The sequence below is a fragment of the Ursus americanus genome, chromosome 7 (assembly GCF_024610735.1).
Source record: "Ursus americanus isolate L20-20 chromosome 7, mUrsAme1.1.p, whole genome shotgun sequence".
Classification (NCBI taxonomy): Eukaryota; Metazoa; Chordata; class Mammalia; order Carnivora; family Ursidae; genus Ursus; species Ursus americanus.
In genome coordinates this window covers 78,879,456-78,896,240 of record NC_142133.1, presented here as the reverse complement: position 1 = coordinate 78,896,240, position 16,785 = coordinate 78,879,456, and the positions used below count along the sequence as shown (strand labels likewise).

General features: G+C 55.3%; 1 protein-coding gene across 1 annotated transcript in view; it reads right to left on the bottom strand.

Annotated features, from left to right (window-relative positions):
- Positions 1 to 2,025: 2,025 nt before the first annotated feature.
- CYS1 (cystin 1) overlaps positions 2,026 to 16,785 on the bottom strand; it is a 21,995-nt gene continuing 7,235 nt past the window's right edge. The window contains exons 2-3 of the mRNA XM_045775969.2: positions 7,759 to 7,811; positions 2,026 to 3,976 (exon numbers count right to left, since the gene is read on the bottom strand). Coding sequence (XP_045631925.1) covers positions 3,862 to 3,976; positions 7,759 to 7,811 — 168 coding nt within the window. The 3' untranslated portion in view covers positions 2,026 to 3,861. The remainder of the gene's footprint in view (positions 3,977 to 7,758; positions 7,812 to 16,785) is intronic.

Genomic DNA, 16,785 nt, shown 5'->3' with positions numbered 1-16,785 from the left:
GGAAACTCAGCCCTTCCCTCTGTGGTTCCTCCTCTTCCCTACGAGTTGTCCTAAACCTCTTGGGGCTTAGCGAGTCCAAATGGGGATCTTTCCAACCGCAGCTCCCCAGGGGCTGAGCCAGGAGGTCCTAACCGACGCACTGCTGGGAATGCTCGCTGCCAAGTGGTGTCACCGTTGAGTCCTGGCCACAGGCCCCTGACACCGGCAGAAGCCCGGGTCTTGGGAGGGCAGCCCTGTGCCTTTGGAGCCACAAGAAACCACACGCACTTTCAGCCTCCTGTGTGGCCACACGCCAGACACTGGCTCCACGGGGTGTCCGTCAGATGTTCGCCTCCTTAAAATAAGCGTCGCCTTTCCTTCCCAGGCCCCACACCCCACAGAAGCGGCAGCTTTTCCTTTCCGACTTTGGAAACTGACGAATTCATCACAGAAAATAGAGCCCTGTGCACCTGTTAAGGTTGGATTCGTCCCAAGGGGGTCCAGATGCCACCACACCGAAGGGCTGATTTCATGTTGCCTCCTTCCTGGAGGAGGGCACTGGCCTTCAGAGCCTCGGATGTGGTTTATCCTCTCCAGGGCCCCCACGAAGGCTTTCCTCCTGCCTAATTATCACCAGAACATGGGGCGCCTGGGTGGCTCAGTCGTTAAGCATCTGCCTTCGGCTCAGGACGTGATCCCAGGGTCCTGGGGTCGAGCCCCACATCAGGGTCCATGCCCCACTGGGAGCCTGCTTCTCCCTCTCCCACTCCCCCTGCCTGTGTTCCCTCTCTCGCTGGCTGTCTCTCTCTTTCTGTCAAATAAAATAAAATCTTAAAAAAAAAAATTACCGCCAGAACAGAAGGACCTCCACCCACCCCTGTAGCAGCACTGGCTACTCTTCTCTGACAGCCTGTCCCCTCTCGAGTGAATACGCGTCTACAGATGTGCTGGCCACTGGAGACGGCACGGCCTCCATGGCGGAGACCAGATCTTAGGCATGAACTGGGCATCTAGCCCAGGGTCAGGCTCACAACAACAGGAGCTCAGGAGATGGGGACACATGTGGCATTGAACAGAGCCTCTGGGGGGCTCACTGGAGGGCAGCACAGCCCAGTGGGACGTGGCTCTAAGACTTTGGACCATCAGGGGCGCCTGTCGGACCATCAGGGGTGGCTCAGTCGGTGAAGCGTCTGGCTCTTGATTTCGCTCAGGTCGTGATCTCAGGGTCGTGAGGTCAAGCCCTGCGTGGGGCTCTGCACTCATTGGGGAGTCTGCTTGAGATTCTCTCCCTCTGCCCTTCCTCTCTCCCTCTCTCTCAAATAAATAAATAAATAAATAAATAAATAAATAAATAAATAAAGACTTTGTCCCGTGGAAGGGCACGGTCTCAGGAAAGCTCATCACACCGTGAGGAGGAGGCTGCCTGGACGAGGCCGGGACACCAACGGCTGGAGAGGAGTGGCTTGGGAACCCCGGTGACAGGAGAAGGGGAGGGCCTGGCTCTGCTCCTTCCCCAGGGAAATGGGGAGCCGGGAATGGAGTGTGTTTCCTGAGTTCCTGGCACTCTGCAGCCTCAGAGGAGCGCGCCCACCACAGAAACCAGGAGACACACTTGCGGCGCTCAGACCGTCCACGCATCGACAGGTGTCATGGTCACTTTTGGCTCGGAGGCCTTTTTCTTCCTGCCTCTCGTTGAGCCGCCTTCCTCCCGGTCTGAGAGCAGAGGGCTGGGGCTCCGGAGGCACAGAGGCTGGAGGGAAGGGCTGGAGGAGTGCGTGGCCGCCGCAGGCCATGGGCACCCGTCTAGCGCCCCCAGGCCTTCCCCGCACCCCCTTGGGCCAGCCCCCTGCCAGGCCTACTTGGCCCCCGCCACCTCACCGCTGGGACACACGGCTCTGTTTGGCTGGCCACTATTCAGAGGACACTTTCCCGGATTCAGGGAATAATAAAAAAAAAAAGACAAGAGCCGAGAACAACGGCTTTGCTCTGGTGATGTGTACCCCCCGTGACATCGGCGCAGACTGGACCAAGCACAGGGGGCGTCCCTCTGTTTTCCGACCGTTTTTATCTCATGAAGGGTTGTAGGAGGTTTCCACTGGAAAATGCAGCAAAGTGGCAGAATATGTTCCATTTTAACAAAATAACGATGTAAAACTGTAAACATTTTACATCATTAAATTCAAGGCCTGATCTGTCTGGTGGTGAGAAAGAAAATATTAACCACATGTAAGAGAAATATTTGTATTATTAAAATAGTAATGGCTTTCATCTTTGATCAAAAGAAATGATTTGGGCTTGGATGGGGAGTAGCTCTCCCTTTGGGGGGGTTCAGAGCCACTCCCTCGGGGGCAGATGCTGGAAGGCTCCACGCGCCATCCTCTGGCTCGGCGGTAAGACTCTCCCAGCGATAGAACATCTGATCAAAGGCTGTCTTGCCAAGTAATAAAAGTTCATGGAAACACCCGTTTGCCTGTGACGGCAACAGGCCTGTGGGTCTGGGGACAGTGCCAAGGGGCCCCGCGTCTGTGTCCGAGAAGCTCTTGCATCTTGCAGGCCACGCCAGGAAGGCTGCTGTGTTGGTGGTTAATGTGACAAGCTGAGACCTATTCTGGCTTTGGCAAAAGCTGACATCACGCCCACATGCCCCTTTGTTCTCACGCCCTCCCAGCTGCTCCAGAGGGGCCGCCGCCTGGCCCCCAAACTGCACGCCAGCCAGAACCTTCTTCCAAGGCTGGCCATGCCTGCACCCCCGCAGGAATCCCTCCTTCAGGTCATGCTGTAGCTCCCCTGGCCCTGCCTTGGATTCACAGACATCTCTGGCAAATTGGCTTTCCCATCTGTCAGATAGGAAAGTTCTCGGGCTCTTCTGACCTCACTGCAGTGATGTCGCGCCTTCTCCCAGGTGGGAAGAGAGTAAACCGGTCCCCTCGGGCTGGTGAGAGCAGGTGTTCCTCAGGACCGCCTCCAGTTGGGGCCGGGGTGCTCCCCCAAAGCTGCAGGGGCAGCTCTGTGCCCCAGGGGGCTAGCAGAACAGCAGAGATCAAGGAAGCCTGGAATTGCCTGATCCCAGACGGTCGGGGCTGGAATGCCTGGAAGAGCCTCCAGGACTCCATTTCTAGAGAGGGAAACTGAGGCGCACAGGCACGTTAGTGCAAGGGCGAGGATCAGAACTGAGGCTCCAGCTCCCAGCCCTGTGCTCTCCGTCCATCACACCTGCCGAGGAGGGGAGCAGGCCTATCTCCAGGGGGGCAGGGGGGCTGTGGCTCTGAGCAGCCCCAGTGCCAGGAAGGAAGAGTCAGTTAAGGTCTAAAGCTTAGACTCAGGCCTTCCTACCCGGTGCCAGGCTGGGGTCCAGGAGCTCGGGTCTCACCTGGGGGCTGGTTAGAAATTCAGACTCTCCGGCCCCGCCCCAGACCCACAGAACCAACATCTCCAGGCAGCTGCGGGGCAAAACCAGGGTGACTCCCCCCAGCTCAGGAAAGCACACTGCCTGGGTGCCGTCAGGTGCTGGGGGACGCCTTAGAGGCCCCAAGGGAGCCAGTCTGGGCCACACTCACTGGTGAGCTGTCCCCAGTCCTGGTGCAGAGAGGGCCATCCGGCCAGGAAAGCATTTCAGGCTCCAGGAGAACCCCGGAGACAAGCCCTCCCCAGAGACTGAGAGAGGAGTAGCTGGGAGTCTGCTGGCTGACCACCCTTTGCCAGCAAGCTTGAAGCCGGATCTTTTGAAAGAACCAGGAGTAACTGCATGTTGGAGGGGGCTCAGCTCCAGCCAGAGCCTGGGCAGGGGCGGGGCTGCAACCCCAGTCTGGTCAGGCGGGGTGGGGGGCAGAGGAGCAGCCTCGGCTGGCTGGGGCGGGGGCCTGCAGGGCTGCTCCGGTGGCCTCAGCGACAATACTCCTGCTCGATGCTGGCCATCAGCTCCTCTTCCGAGTAGTCGTATGAGATGGCCGAGATGCCCGACTGTCTCTCTGGCCTCCTGTGGCTGCTGCCTGGGGCTCTGTGGGCGAGAAACACGGACAGGGGTGTCAGGAGACAAGATGTCACCTTCAAACTCGTCATCTCTACGATGGCCCCTTCAGGAACTTCTGATCTGTCCTAAAACCAAAACCAAAAACCTTTGCCGTAGGGTTACCTTCTTAATCTTTTACAGGAACGGATCTCTGCCCATTTCCCTGGCTTCATTGCCTTTGACCTTGTCCACCAAGACCTTATGCACCCTGAGAGGAAGCCAGCCCCTGGGGCGTTTCAGGGTGGGAAGGCCCAAGTTCGAGTCCCAGCTCTGCCTCTTACTAGCCCTGCGAACTTGGAAGGCATTTGCATCTCTGAGCGTCCATTTTTTCCCTCTACAGCGGAGCCCTCTTCGTAAGTTCATTCCGGGGCCTAAGTGAGATAAGGCACAGGGAGCACGTGACACCAGGTCCCGCACACTGCACGGCCCTGAGCAAATGCAAGCGGCACTGCGAGATATCCATTTGCCTGATGTACTCACAGGGCCTGCACCCCTGGCGAGGTCGAACAGAGCTGCTGCAGGATGGGACTGGGCGTGGGAGAAGTGACCACAGTCAGACCCCTGTTCCTGCTGCCCGGGCTCCAGAAAGTGGTTCCCACCAGCCTGCCCCTGGTGGCCCACCCCTCTCCGACTTTCTGGACATCACAGGGATTTGGGGTGGTGTTCACTGTACCCCAAATTTCCCTTTCTTTCAGGCTGCTCCCTCTTAGTGTTGCCTGGCACCGGCCTTGGCCTCCCCAGAACCTTTGACAGGCGGGAGGGTGTGGGCGTGGGTCAGCTTCGTGCTGCCGCTACTGGGGCTGCGTCTGGAGGGGCTGCGAGGTCCGAGGCCTGGAGCTGCCCGCCGCCAGCTGGGGGACAGTGACATCCCCCTGCCTACTCTCCTGTGCTAGACAAGGAGCCCGAGCTGCTCTGCCGGCCAGAGGGCTGGGCGACTTCCCCCTCGCTGGCCTGTTCCCCCACCTGTGAACTCAGGGAGCCAGGCCGGCAGACCCTCAGCGGCAGGGGCAGACAGGAGCCGGCACAGTTGCCGGGCTTCCCCCGCATGCGCCCTCAGCTTCTGTGACCCGATCCTGGGACCGCAGGTCAGGTCAGCCCTGTCCTCAAAGACAGCCTGACCGGCTCAGCCCTGCTGCTTCCCTGTCTCTCGGCCCTTGCCCCTCAGGAGAAAGACACAGATGTCATCAAGGATATTCAGGACTTGGGGGCACCTGGGGGGCTCAGTCGGTGAAGGATTTGCCTTCGGCTCAGGTCATGATCTCAGGGTCCTGGGATGGAGTTCCAAGGCAGGCTCCCTGCTCAGCAGGGCGTCTGCTTCTCCCTCTGCCTCTGCCCCTCCCCCTGCTTGTGCTCTTTCCCTCTCTCTCTCTCTCTCTGTCTCTCCCTGTCTCTCAAATACATAAAATCTTAAAAAAAAAAAAAAAAAAAAGGATGATTAGGACTCGGGGGTCAAGGCCCACATGGCCCAGGTTCACATCAAACGTGCCTTTCAACGAGCGGCTCTGGGACACCTACTACGTGCCAGGCCCTGCGAGGGACCAGACGTGAGCCAGAGGCCGGGGCTGTCTTCACGGGGCTGAGTGAGGATGGGAGCCAGATTGCCTTGAGGACCTGCTGCCTCACAGGTCACAAGTGAGGAGGCTGGGGGCCGACCAAGGCGGGAGGGACCCCAGCCTGAGGAGGACGAAGGGGAGGGCAAGAGTTTGGGGGGAGATATTTTAACTGGGCTTTGAAGGATTTTTCTCTTCAGCATTTTCTTACAAAGACTTCCAAGCATACCGAAAGGTTGAAATGGTAGATTCCACGATTAAGTAAATACACTTTCTTTCTTTTTTTGGGGGCTGTATTGACTTTATCACACATCTACTTCATCTGATTTCTGGAGGTATTTCAAAGGAAACCGCAGATCTCAGGACATTTCTCCCAGAAATGCCGCTCTGCCAGGTTCTGACAGCAGAGCCCGGGGTTGGGGAGGAGGCCGGGGAGGAAGGGCCCCTCCCCTGCCTCTGAGATCTGCATGGGGGGTGGAGGGACAAGGGCAGCGGTGGGCCGGAGGCCTGGGAGAGCCATGGCAGATGTGGGGCAGGAGACCTGCTGCTCCCCCCCTGCAGGGAATCTCCTTAGAGGCCGAAGAGCCCAAGTCTGGGGACCAGAGGAAGGCCGTTCCAGGCTTGACCCTGGGGAGGGCCAGCGCGCCCTCTGAGCTTGCCTCCGAGGCCCTCTCCTCCTTTCCGGGGCAGCGGACAGAGCGACAGAGCCTCCCATGAAAGTCGGTGAGCGAGCGAGTGAGTGAGCGAGGGAGGGAGTGGACTCCTTGTGAGGGTGGTGAGGAGGCCCAAGGAGCCTCCTGGAGCGAGCAGGGAGCGGAAGGCGCCCCTTAGGTTAAAAAGCAGAAGAAATAGCTAATTGATTCCAGGTAGAATTTAACCGTCTAAATTCATCAGGTTGATGAAAGAGGGAAAAGTCAGGCTAATTCTCTTTAAAATCAGTGGACACAATCAGCCAGAGCTGAGCTGTGTGCCTTCTTTCCATGGGACCCGCAGGCAGATGTGTCCCCGGGAAGGTGTGTCCCCGGGTCCCCAGGACAGAGCCGCAGGTGTGGACGTTTGGGTCAGCCGGGCAGAGCCGGCCTGGGCCCCTGGGGCGGTCACTGCAGTGGGACCCCGTGTCCTCCCTGGCACCCAAGCCCACCCCCAGTCCATACAAGGAGAGGAGGAGGGGCTGAGGGAGGACCAGGGCTCTCCAGGATGCTGAAGAGGGCTCTGGGCCTGGACCGCTGGTGCCAGGGCTGTAAGCGCTCCACCGAGGGGTCCCAGCCTGCTCCCACTCGAGAGCCGTGGCCAGTGGCCGCAGCTTGGCACTCAGCACCCTCTCTACCTCGGGGAGCTTCCCTCTCTCCGTGACCGCCACCTGCCTGCACACAGCGTCCTCAGGGGAGATGGGCCTGGGATGCTCCTTCCTCCTGTCTCCTCGGTGACCACCTACACAGCCTTCAAACCAGTTAAATCGTTACCAGCCCTTCTGTGAGCCCTCAGGCCGCTCCTGTCCCCTCTCTGACCTCCCCTGAGCCCACTGCCTGCCCTTGTGAAGAGACCACGCTGCTCAGGGAAGGACCGCCACAAATGCATGTTCAATAAGGGAAAGCAGCAGGGTTCTTGCCCTGAAGCCATGTGGAACTGGTCATAAAAACGGCGGTTACACTCCAAGTGTTACAGCTGTTCACATGCATGGTCTTGACTACCGGAGTCACCACATCCCAGGGACAGGGCAGATCACTGTCGTCCCATTAGAGGCAAGGAAGCCAGGAGAGCACGGTGGGGCAGAACAGGCCAGGGGCTCAAGGGCATCCCAGCTGAGCTTCGAGCCTCCTGCTGGGGTTTGATGCCCCGAAACCCTCCCGCGGCCCAGAGCCATGTGGGATGGCCTGGAGCAGGCAGAGGAGGCCCGGTCTCTGGGCCTGGGGTTCTTCGCTGACACTTCCCAGGGGAAATAAATAAAATTGTAACGGGATTACAGGGGCCCCATGTGCCATCGCCTGGGCTGTAAACTCTGGAAGGCTCATCTGCAGGTGTTCCACGGCACACAGTTTGAGGGAACGAGTGAGGTCGGGAACGCCCCGGATGACCTGGGTCGGGGTTCTCTTAGGGGGAAGATCACAGCAGCTGTGAGACCGCAGGGCTTCTGCACACTCCCACGGCCGGGACCCTCCCTGGGAGGAGGGGGCTGCACCCGGCAGAGAGGAAGCGTGCTCACCCCAGCCTGGCACTCACCTGGAGACTCTGCCGCTCTCGGGGTGCTCGTCAGCGCTCGGTTTAGAGGACACCTTGAGAAGGACAAAAGGAAGAAGCATCAAGAGGTCGTCAGTGGTGCCGCCTGCCTAATGCGCTGGCTTTCTGCCAGCAGACGGTGGCCACCTCGTTCCACCCAGGATCAGGTAAACCGCAGCTGGAAAGGGTCCCTCTGGCTTTCTAGTTCCATCTGCTTACTGCACAGGTGGGAAGGCTGAGGCTGGAGCAGGGGGTGACGTCACAAAGCTCGGACAAGCAACTCCCTGCCTGGTGGCCAGCGACCAGGCTGTACCCCCATCGCTCACCTCCAGGGGTCACGGTCTGCCTTCCCCTCGGCTCTGCCAAGCTTTCTCTGCCCTCAGACAAGGGTGTGTAGACGGAGCACAAGTCTGTCTGCGGGCTTTTCCATTAGTCGGTGCTGAGCCCTGTGCCCGCACCAGCCTGTCCCAATGACCACGGCTTTAGAATGAACCTTGACATCTGCTAAACCACATCCTCCCACCTTTTTTTTTTTTTTTTAAAGCGTCTTGACTACTCTCGGTTCTTTGTATTTCCCCATATATGTACTGGAATCAGCTTGGCCTATTCCATGGGAAAAAAAATCTTGGGGATTTTGTTGGGGTGGTATTAAACCACAGATCATTTGAGGGAAATTGATATCTTTATAATAATCAGCCTTTTGATTTATAAACAGGGATTGTTTCTCCATTCATTCAGGACTTCTTTAATGTCTTTTTTTTTTTTTAAGACTTTATTGAGAGAGAGTGTGTGTGTGAGTGAATGGGGGGGGGAGGGGGAGGGCAGAGGGAGAAGCAGACTCCCTGCTGAGCAAGGAGCCCGATGTGGGACTCAATCCCAGGACCCTGAGAGCATGACCTGAGCCGAAGGCAGACACTTCACCGACCGAGGAACCTAGGCGCCCCCTTCTTTAAGTCTTTTAAGAAGTTTTTTCATTTTCCCCGTAGAGACCATGGATGTCTCTTTTTGGACTGGTTCCCAGATACTTGGCATTTGCAATGCTATTATCAATGTCATCTTTTTTAAATTTTATTTTATTTTTTGAAATATTTTATTTATTTCTTTATTTGAGAGAGAGAGTGCAAACAGGGCAGGGGGAAAGGGAGAAGGAGACTCCCTGCTGAGCAGGGAGCTCAACTCGGGGCTCGATCCCAGGACCCTGGGATCATGACCTGAGCTGAAGGCAGGCACTTAATCGACTGAGCCACCCAGGCACCTCAAAATGTCATCTTTTTTAAACAAAATTTTATTATATACCTCTTGTTGTTGCAGAAATATGACTGAAATATATATATTTGGGGGGGTTTAGTGAATTTAACACTCTCGTATTAGCCCTAATAATTTATTTATAGATTCTGTTTGTATCATTTTTGTTCTCATTCACATTCTCTGGGAATAACGGCCATTCGATCTCCCCCTAACCTTTCTGCACTTCTGGTACGACATGAAAAGAAGTGATGATAACAGGCATCTTTGTCTTGCTCCCTAATTGAATGGGAAAGTATCTATCATTTCACAGCTTAATGTTTGCTGTGGGTTTTTCTCGAGCACCCTTGATCAGAGCCTCATCTCGGTGCTATTTGCTGGCTCATTCCTCCAGCTCTATCTTCCAGGATGCGGACCTTCTCTTCATCTCTGTCTAATCTGCTAATCCACACCATCGGGATCTTTCCTTTTTATTCTAGTTTTCATTTCTACAAGTTCTGTTTGGTTCTTTTTCAAATACACCAGGTCACTTTCTCTAGGCCCTTGTCCTTTGCAGGTATTTTCCTTAAACATAATAGACACAAATTGATTATAATCTGTGCCTGATAATCCAAACACCTGAAGCCTTCACTGATCTGGGGGGTCAGAAGGAGAGAGAGAGAGAGAACCGCAAGCAGACTCCCCACTGAGCGTGGAGCCCAGTGCAGGGCTCGATCTCACAAAACTGAGATCATGACCTGAGCAGAAATCAAGAGTTGGACGCTTAACCAACTGAGCCACCCAGGGACCCCTTCACTGATCGATTTTTGTTGACTATTTTTTCTTCTGGTTTTTACTGGGTTCCTTGCATAGTTGGTTATTTTTTGTTGTTTGCTGCTCATTGTCCTCGGAAACTTCTTCGTGAGTATTCTCTGAGGCCTAAGAGGAACATGACTTTTTTCCAGGCACTTCAGGGGCATTTCCAGTCTGGGACCATTTGAAATTAAAGCTATGCATTTGGGCCTAGTATAGGGACCTTAATGATTCTGCGGACATGGGGGAGTTTTAAAGGTTTTGTTTTTTCCTTTTAATAGTGGAGAATTATATTCCCCCATTCCATGATCTTACACTGCCAATAGAGAGAACCGGGCTTTGGCCCCCACAGGAAGCTGCTTACATCCTCTCCAGATTCTCTTCTAAAGCCCTCCTCCGTCCTCTGACTCAGAGATACAATCACATGGATCAGTCACTCCCCAGCCGTTCACCCAGCACCCCAGCGTGCCCAGGGCTCTACCAGCTGCCGTGCAGACGTGGGCTCTACACTCTCGAGGGGCTGGCAATGTCACGGGAGAAGGGAGTCTTAAGCACGTCAGACAGTGAGCCAGATGTGGGAGCACGGAGCTGGAGGAGGGGGTGTTGCTATAAAACGTACAGTCGGAGGGGTGGGCGGTACGGTAGCCGGGCGCACAGACCAAACCCCGCCCACCAGCTATGCGGTTTGGGGCGGTTGTCCTGACCTTTCTAAGAAGTGGTCTCCTCGTGTATAAGGCAAGTTTACTGGGAGATACTCTGAAGTCATTCCAAAGTGCCTGGCACTGAGTAAGTTCTCAGTAAACATTAGCTGTTATCGTTTCTGCTGTCGTCGGACCGATGCCGTATACCATGCTGTCTTCTAGTTATTCACCCGTCCGCGGCGGTCAGTCCTCCCCAGCAAGAGCACCACTTCTCCAAGCTGGGCACAGGATAAACACAAAGTATTTTCCGAATTAAGTTGAATGTCAGGTTGCTAGGTTGTTATAATCTTGAGTTTAAAGTCTATATAGCCGTTGGCAGAGTAGAGTAAAAATAGCATAATACAGAAAAGGGTGCAAATCCCAGTTGTGCCATTTAATAATGACATGCCTTTGGGTGGATTGTGAGGCTCTCTGAGCCTCAGTTTACCCATCTGCAGAATGGGGACTTAGCCCTCAGGCCTGCTGTGAGATGAGAGATTATCCGTCCAGCTCCTCCTTAGTGTAACAGCCATCCTCCAGGCGACCAGTAAACACCATTCGAAGTATCTGAACCAACGTCCAATCCAGGGTAGCCTCGGCCGAAGCCCCACCGAAAGATAACCAGAACGCGTGATGAGGTTAGTCTGGGGAGCGTCTTGGTCTTCGAGGCATAAGCAGAGGTCGCTGTACAACATATTCTCCGCTGAGAAATTAGCTCTGATGTGTATCTTGGGAAACATTAGCGGCGGTAAGTGGAAGCAAGCACACACCGCGTGTGTCCTGCCGACGCAAGCCCTGTGGGGGTGCGCAGGGGAAGGCCAGCCGGCCTCAGCACGCGGTCCGGTGGAGGTTGGTCTTGCGCCCAACACTGCAAGTGGAGGCTGGCCACACGGCAAGGGTGCACAGCCTCGAACCAGCAGTACCCCAAAGAGCCGACTGTGGCTGCTGGTGGTCGGTGATCTTGCTGTGGGGGACTCCGTGTCGTGGCGCGTTTCTTTGAACACTCATTTGTGCCTCTGGGGAGTATAAAGATGAAGAGGAGATGACTTCCAAGTCAGCAAGGAGCTCACCGTAGGAAGAGGGACAGAAGAGCGGGGATGGAGCGAAGAAAGAGGACGGGAAGGAACACACACACTCACACACACTTACCTCCACTGCCTCTTGAAGCCACCCAGCCCATCTCAGAGCAGCTCAGACTATCTGGATGTTCTTTTTTTTTTTTTTTTTTTTTTTTAAGTAGGCTCCACACTGGGCGTGAAGCCCGATGCAGGGCTTGAACTCATGACTCTGAGCTGAGATCAAGAGTCGGGCACTTAACTGACTGAGCCACCCAGGTGCCCCTGAATGTTCTTTTTAATTAAAAACAAAATTCTGTGATAAAATACACATAGCCTAAAATTCACCATCTTAATCATTTTTAAGTGTACATTTCAGTATTAAGTACATTCATAGTGTTGGGCAACCAATCTCAAGAGCTCTTTTCATCTTGCAAAACAGAAACCTGTCCCTATTACACAACTCCCCATCCCTGTGCACCCCCCACCCCAAGCCCCCGGCCACCGCCCTCCTACTGTCTCTATGACTCTGACCAGACACCTTGTCTAGGGGGAATCCTACAGTATTTGTCCTCTGCGTCTGGCTGATTTCAGCCGCACGTCTTAGGCTTCATCCCTGTTGGAGCAGGTGCTGGACGCGCTTCCCTCCTGAGGCTGCTATCCTGCTGTGTGCATGTACCGCGGTCGGTTTCCCCGTCCGTCAGGTTGCTTGCACCTTTGGGCTGCTGCGAATACCACTCTTGTGAACATCGGTGGACAGAGATCTCTTTGGGACCCTGGTTTCAGTACTCTCGGGTACACACGAAAATCCTCGCTTACACTGCCACCCACCTGCCTCCTGGCGGCTTTCGGTCATGGGGCCTGCCTACATTCCCAGGGGCTCAGAGAAGAAAAGTAGTACTTTACCCAGCCATCCCCGAGCTGCTTTTTAGGATATCATCCTACTTGCACCCTTGTGCCCGCTTGTCAGCTTCTGCCGGAACCAGCTTTTGGCGTCACCTACTGTGGCTTTGTCCCTCGTCACCAGGCTCTGTGAAGGTCGTTACAAATACAGTTTCTCCCAGAGGGAGGGCAACCGAGACAGACCTTCGCAGGGTCAGCCCGTCTCCACTCGCCCACTGCTCTCCCTACGCTTAGCAGGGACGCACTGCCGGCCTGGCGGGGCAGCAATGACGGGGCTCAGCATCACCCTACAGCAGGGTTCGGAAGGGAGGCTGTGCTCTTGCTTTTGTAATTTCCCCGATGGCTCAGCTTTGTTATATCTGCTCCACGTTTGCTGAGGTTTCTCTCCGTGCCTGAGGTTTGAACATGCCGTCCTTTCCTCGTCAATGCGTTCCAGCCTTTCGCTTGACTTTGTCAGATGTGGGATGTGTTAGACGCCCTTCCAGAAACACAGCTCGCCAGAGCGGCAAAGGGAGCTTGGATGAAAAGCAAGGACACAGCAGCCCCTGCCGGCCGCTCCAGGCCTTGTGCAGATGCACGTTCCCAACACCGGCCAGCTGGCAGCCTGCCACCTCGGGGCCAGACAGACACTGGGACCCCGGGGGCTGTGGCGCCTGGGCTGGGGCCGGCCAGCTGTGGGAACCGGGCTGAGCTCAGGGAGCGCGTGAGTGCGTATGGGCGGGCGGGGGATGTGTCATCACTCGAGATCCCACGCAGGCTTTGAAGAACACACCAGAGCCGAAGGAGCAGCAGCAAAGAGGAGGAGGACGTGAATCAGATGATTTCTCTGTCTCCTCAGACTCACAACTAGCGTTTTTGGAAAAAGTGAACTATCAACTCTTTTTAGGAAATCCACTGCACCTTTAATTTACCAAAATGTCTGTGTTCTGCTGCTTCTGCTTAGAGAGTCCTCCCCTTTAACTCGTCGTGTTTAACAGCTTTATATGTATATATGTACACGCATCAATGATTCGGAGAATTGCCATAGAGCAAGCCACAGATGTTTAAGGAATTCGGGTTGGTAGCCTTCGACAGGTGCATGGACCTGTTCAACCATCCCCACGGTCAGCACCCTCCGTGGTCCTCCCTGCTTCCCTCGGGGCCCTCCCGTCTCCAGGCAACCGCTAGTCTGCTTCCGGTCACTGCAGATTCGTGGGTTCTCTCTGGAAGCCAAGGCACCTGGAATCATACAGCGCGCACCCTTTTCCTGTCTTCTTTCCCTCAGTGTAATTAAGGATTCTGAGATCCATCCACGTTGTGTGTATCAACAGTTCACTGCGCCGATGTGGGGCTCGAACCCACGACCGCAGGATCAAGAGTCGCGTGCTGCACCCACGGAGCCCACCAGGTATCCCAGGAGTTTACTCCCTTTTATTGCCCGGTAATATTCCACAGCCTGGGAAGACATCCCCCTTTATTATCCTTCTTCGAAGCCCAGGTTTGTTCGGTTGGTTGGGTTTTTACGTTTCATTATGTTTCATTATGGACACTTGAGCACATGCGGTGGAGAGAACGGCGTGAGCGCAGTCCTGGTACCTGGCCTCCCGGCCTCCGCGAGGTCCCATGTTGTGCCCTCGGCTCAGCCCTCCCACCGCCAGGGGGCGCTCCCGTCCCCACACAGCCCCACTCCATGGCCTCCCAGGCAGCAGTCGCTGCGGGCCAGGTGGGTTCTGCCGGGAGAGCTGTTCTGCGTTAATAAAATGACAACCAGACTTTTTCAAAAGGAGGCTCTGACTCTGAGGCCACCGGTCGTGGAGCCCCCACCTCCCCTCACGAGGCCATGCCTTCAGGAAAGCGTTTCCGAAGAGAATGAAGGCCAGGCCGACCTGGAGAAGCTGGAAGGGATGAGATTGGAGGAAAAGGACAATCAATTGCATTTATATGGTGTTTTCTCACCTTATAAAGCACATTCATACATTATCATATCATTATAAACAATGGGGACTCAGCTGGACTCATGGATGGGCTGCAGGCAGCCTGTTGCCCACCCTGGGGGTGGCCCCCATTGGGCAGCGCCTGCTCGTGGACGGGGAGGGAGATGACCTGGCCTGGCTCCTGAGCCTGCCCGGGCCCTGGGGCAGCTCCCCCTGCGGAGCCCCAAAGGCCTCTGATATAAATGAGATGGGGGCCTCATGGTCTCAGGTCCCTTCGGGCCAGCGATCTGATTCTCAAACTGGAAACAGACCACCGGGTTCTCGGACATTGGCTGTCGGGAGGCAGAGCCCAGTGGGCACCTGAACTGGTGGCCTTGGGCTGGGAGCTACCTTCCTTGCTGGTAACGGGCTCCTGGCCTGAGGGAGGGGAGAACCTCCGGTTTGCCCAGACCCCTGCTGGCCCCTCACCAGAGTCCAGGGACCGCTTGTGCCAGCCCCGTGGGAACTAAAGCTTCCCCGTGGGAACAGAAAGTCTTCACCAGCACCCCTGGACGCCATGCGTGTGACAGCGACACCCCCCCACCCCCGACTTCATTCCTTCCCCTCTCTACCCAGCACTCAGTAGCCACTGCATTGGGCCAGGCCCTGGGACTGTGCCCTCCACCCCTGCACAGCTGGGCTCCGGCGGCTCAGCAGCCATCGTCCTGCGACCCCGGAGGGAGGGAGCCCTCTGAGGTCGCACACCCTACCCGCATCTCCAGGCGCTGTACATCTTACGGTTTGAAGTCTCACTGTTTTTATAGGTCCCCTGAGGGGAGGATTCTTCCTTCAGTGTTTGATGTTCTCCACGCTTAGCATTCTTCTCCCCCAGTCCAAGTGCTCTCCACCCGGCAGCCCGTCTCCCTGCCGATGTTCACAAACCACTTTCCACAGCGGACGTGAGTGTCGGACAGCCCCAGGAACTCGTCTGTGTCCCCCCCACCCCGAACCTGTACCGCCCAGAGGATCATTGTCGGCTCAACCGCACAGGCAAGAAAGTTTGGCGCCATTCTGGAAACTCGCCTTCCCTTGCTTGTCACACCCACATGTCACCTGGGCTTCTCCCACCTTCTCTGCCCTGAGCGCCCCACTCCTGCACAGTCTCCTCTCATTCCCTCCTCGCTGCCACCTCTGACCTTCCGAAAGGGAGGCTGGCCAGGAGAGGAGGCGCGAGAAATAAGGTGGTGTCTCTGGGGCAGGGAACTGGGGAAAAGGTGGGGACAGTGGAAGGGACACTTTCTTTTTGGGGTGTCTTTCACATCTTCTCTCCTGTGCATGTCTATTACCTGTTCTGATTTTAAAGTCAACATTTAATTATAATAAACACAGAAAACTTCCGCTAGCTCCCCACTGCTTACAGGGTGCCGTTCCACCCCTTAGCCTAGAGGGCTGTGAAATCCTGACTCAAAGCGATCCAGTTGCCTTTTGTGCTCTGTCATCACGTCGCTGTCCAGCCACAACGGGCTGCACGCTCTTCTCCTAGAGCACTTTCATCCGTCTGGCTGTTTCTACACGCTGTTCCCTCTGTGTGGAATGCTCCTCCTCTTCCCACCGCTGGACAACTCAGCTGACCCTTTAGAACCAACTCAGACGTCAAGTCCACTGGGAAGACGCCTGCCTCTGATGGGATTGTTCAACTCCTTGTGTGTATAATACTTCCTACATACCTCCTACTGCAGGGCTCCCGTGGTGAATGACGATGCATTTACACAACCCTCCACAACACAGTTAGGAGCTTTTTGGGGTCAGCACTATGTTTTACTCGTCTATGTACCCTAGATTGCTCAAATACCACTTAAACGTGTGTGCTTCGCTATAGATCACATCTGAATGCACACAGACGGTAACTGTCTTCAAAATAGTGGCTTTTTTGCCAAAAGTCCATCATATAACCCATCACGTTTAAGTCTCTCTGGTTACCTGCTTTCCAGCCACGTAATCATTTTGACTGCTGTTTTCACCTCCACATCCCACAGCAGCTGTGAACCAGGGTTACGCCAAAGTCCTGGCTGATGGTAACAGACACAGACTATCCTGGTCCTCCTTTGCCAGAGCAAAAGGGAACCTTTGCAAAAATGGTGAAAGATGGATTCATGCCACGTAACTAGAAGACATGGTTGGCCTAGACCCTCTTGTAAAAAATGTCCTACCTTTGCAGCAACGATAAAATCCCAGAACATGAGGGGCGTCGGGCTGGCTCAGTCAGTATGTGTGGTTCTCGATCTCGGGGTTGTAAGGTCAAGTCCTGAGTTGGGTGCACTGATTACTTAAAAATGAAATCTTTAGGGGCACCTGTGTGGCTCAGTAGGTCGAGCATCTGACTCTTGATTTTGGCTCGGGTCATGATCTCAGGGTCCTGGGACCCAGCTGCCTCGGGCTCCACATTCAACAGGGAGTCTGCTT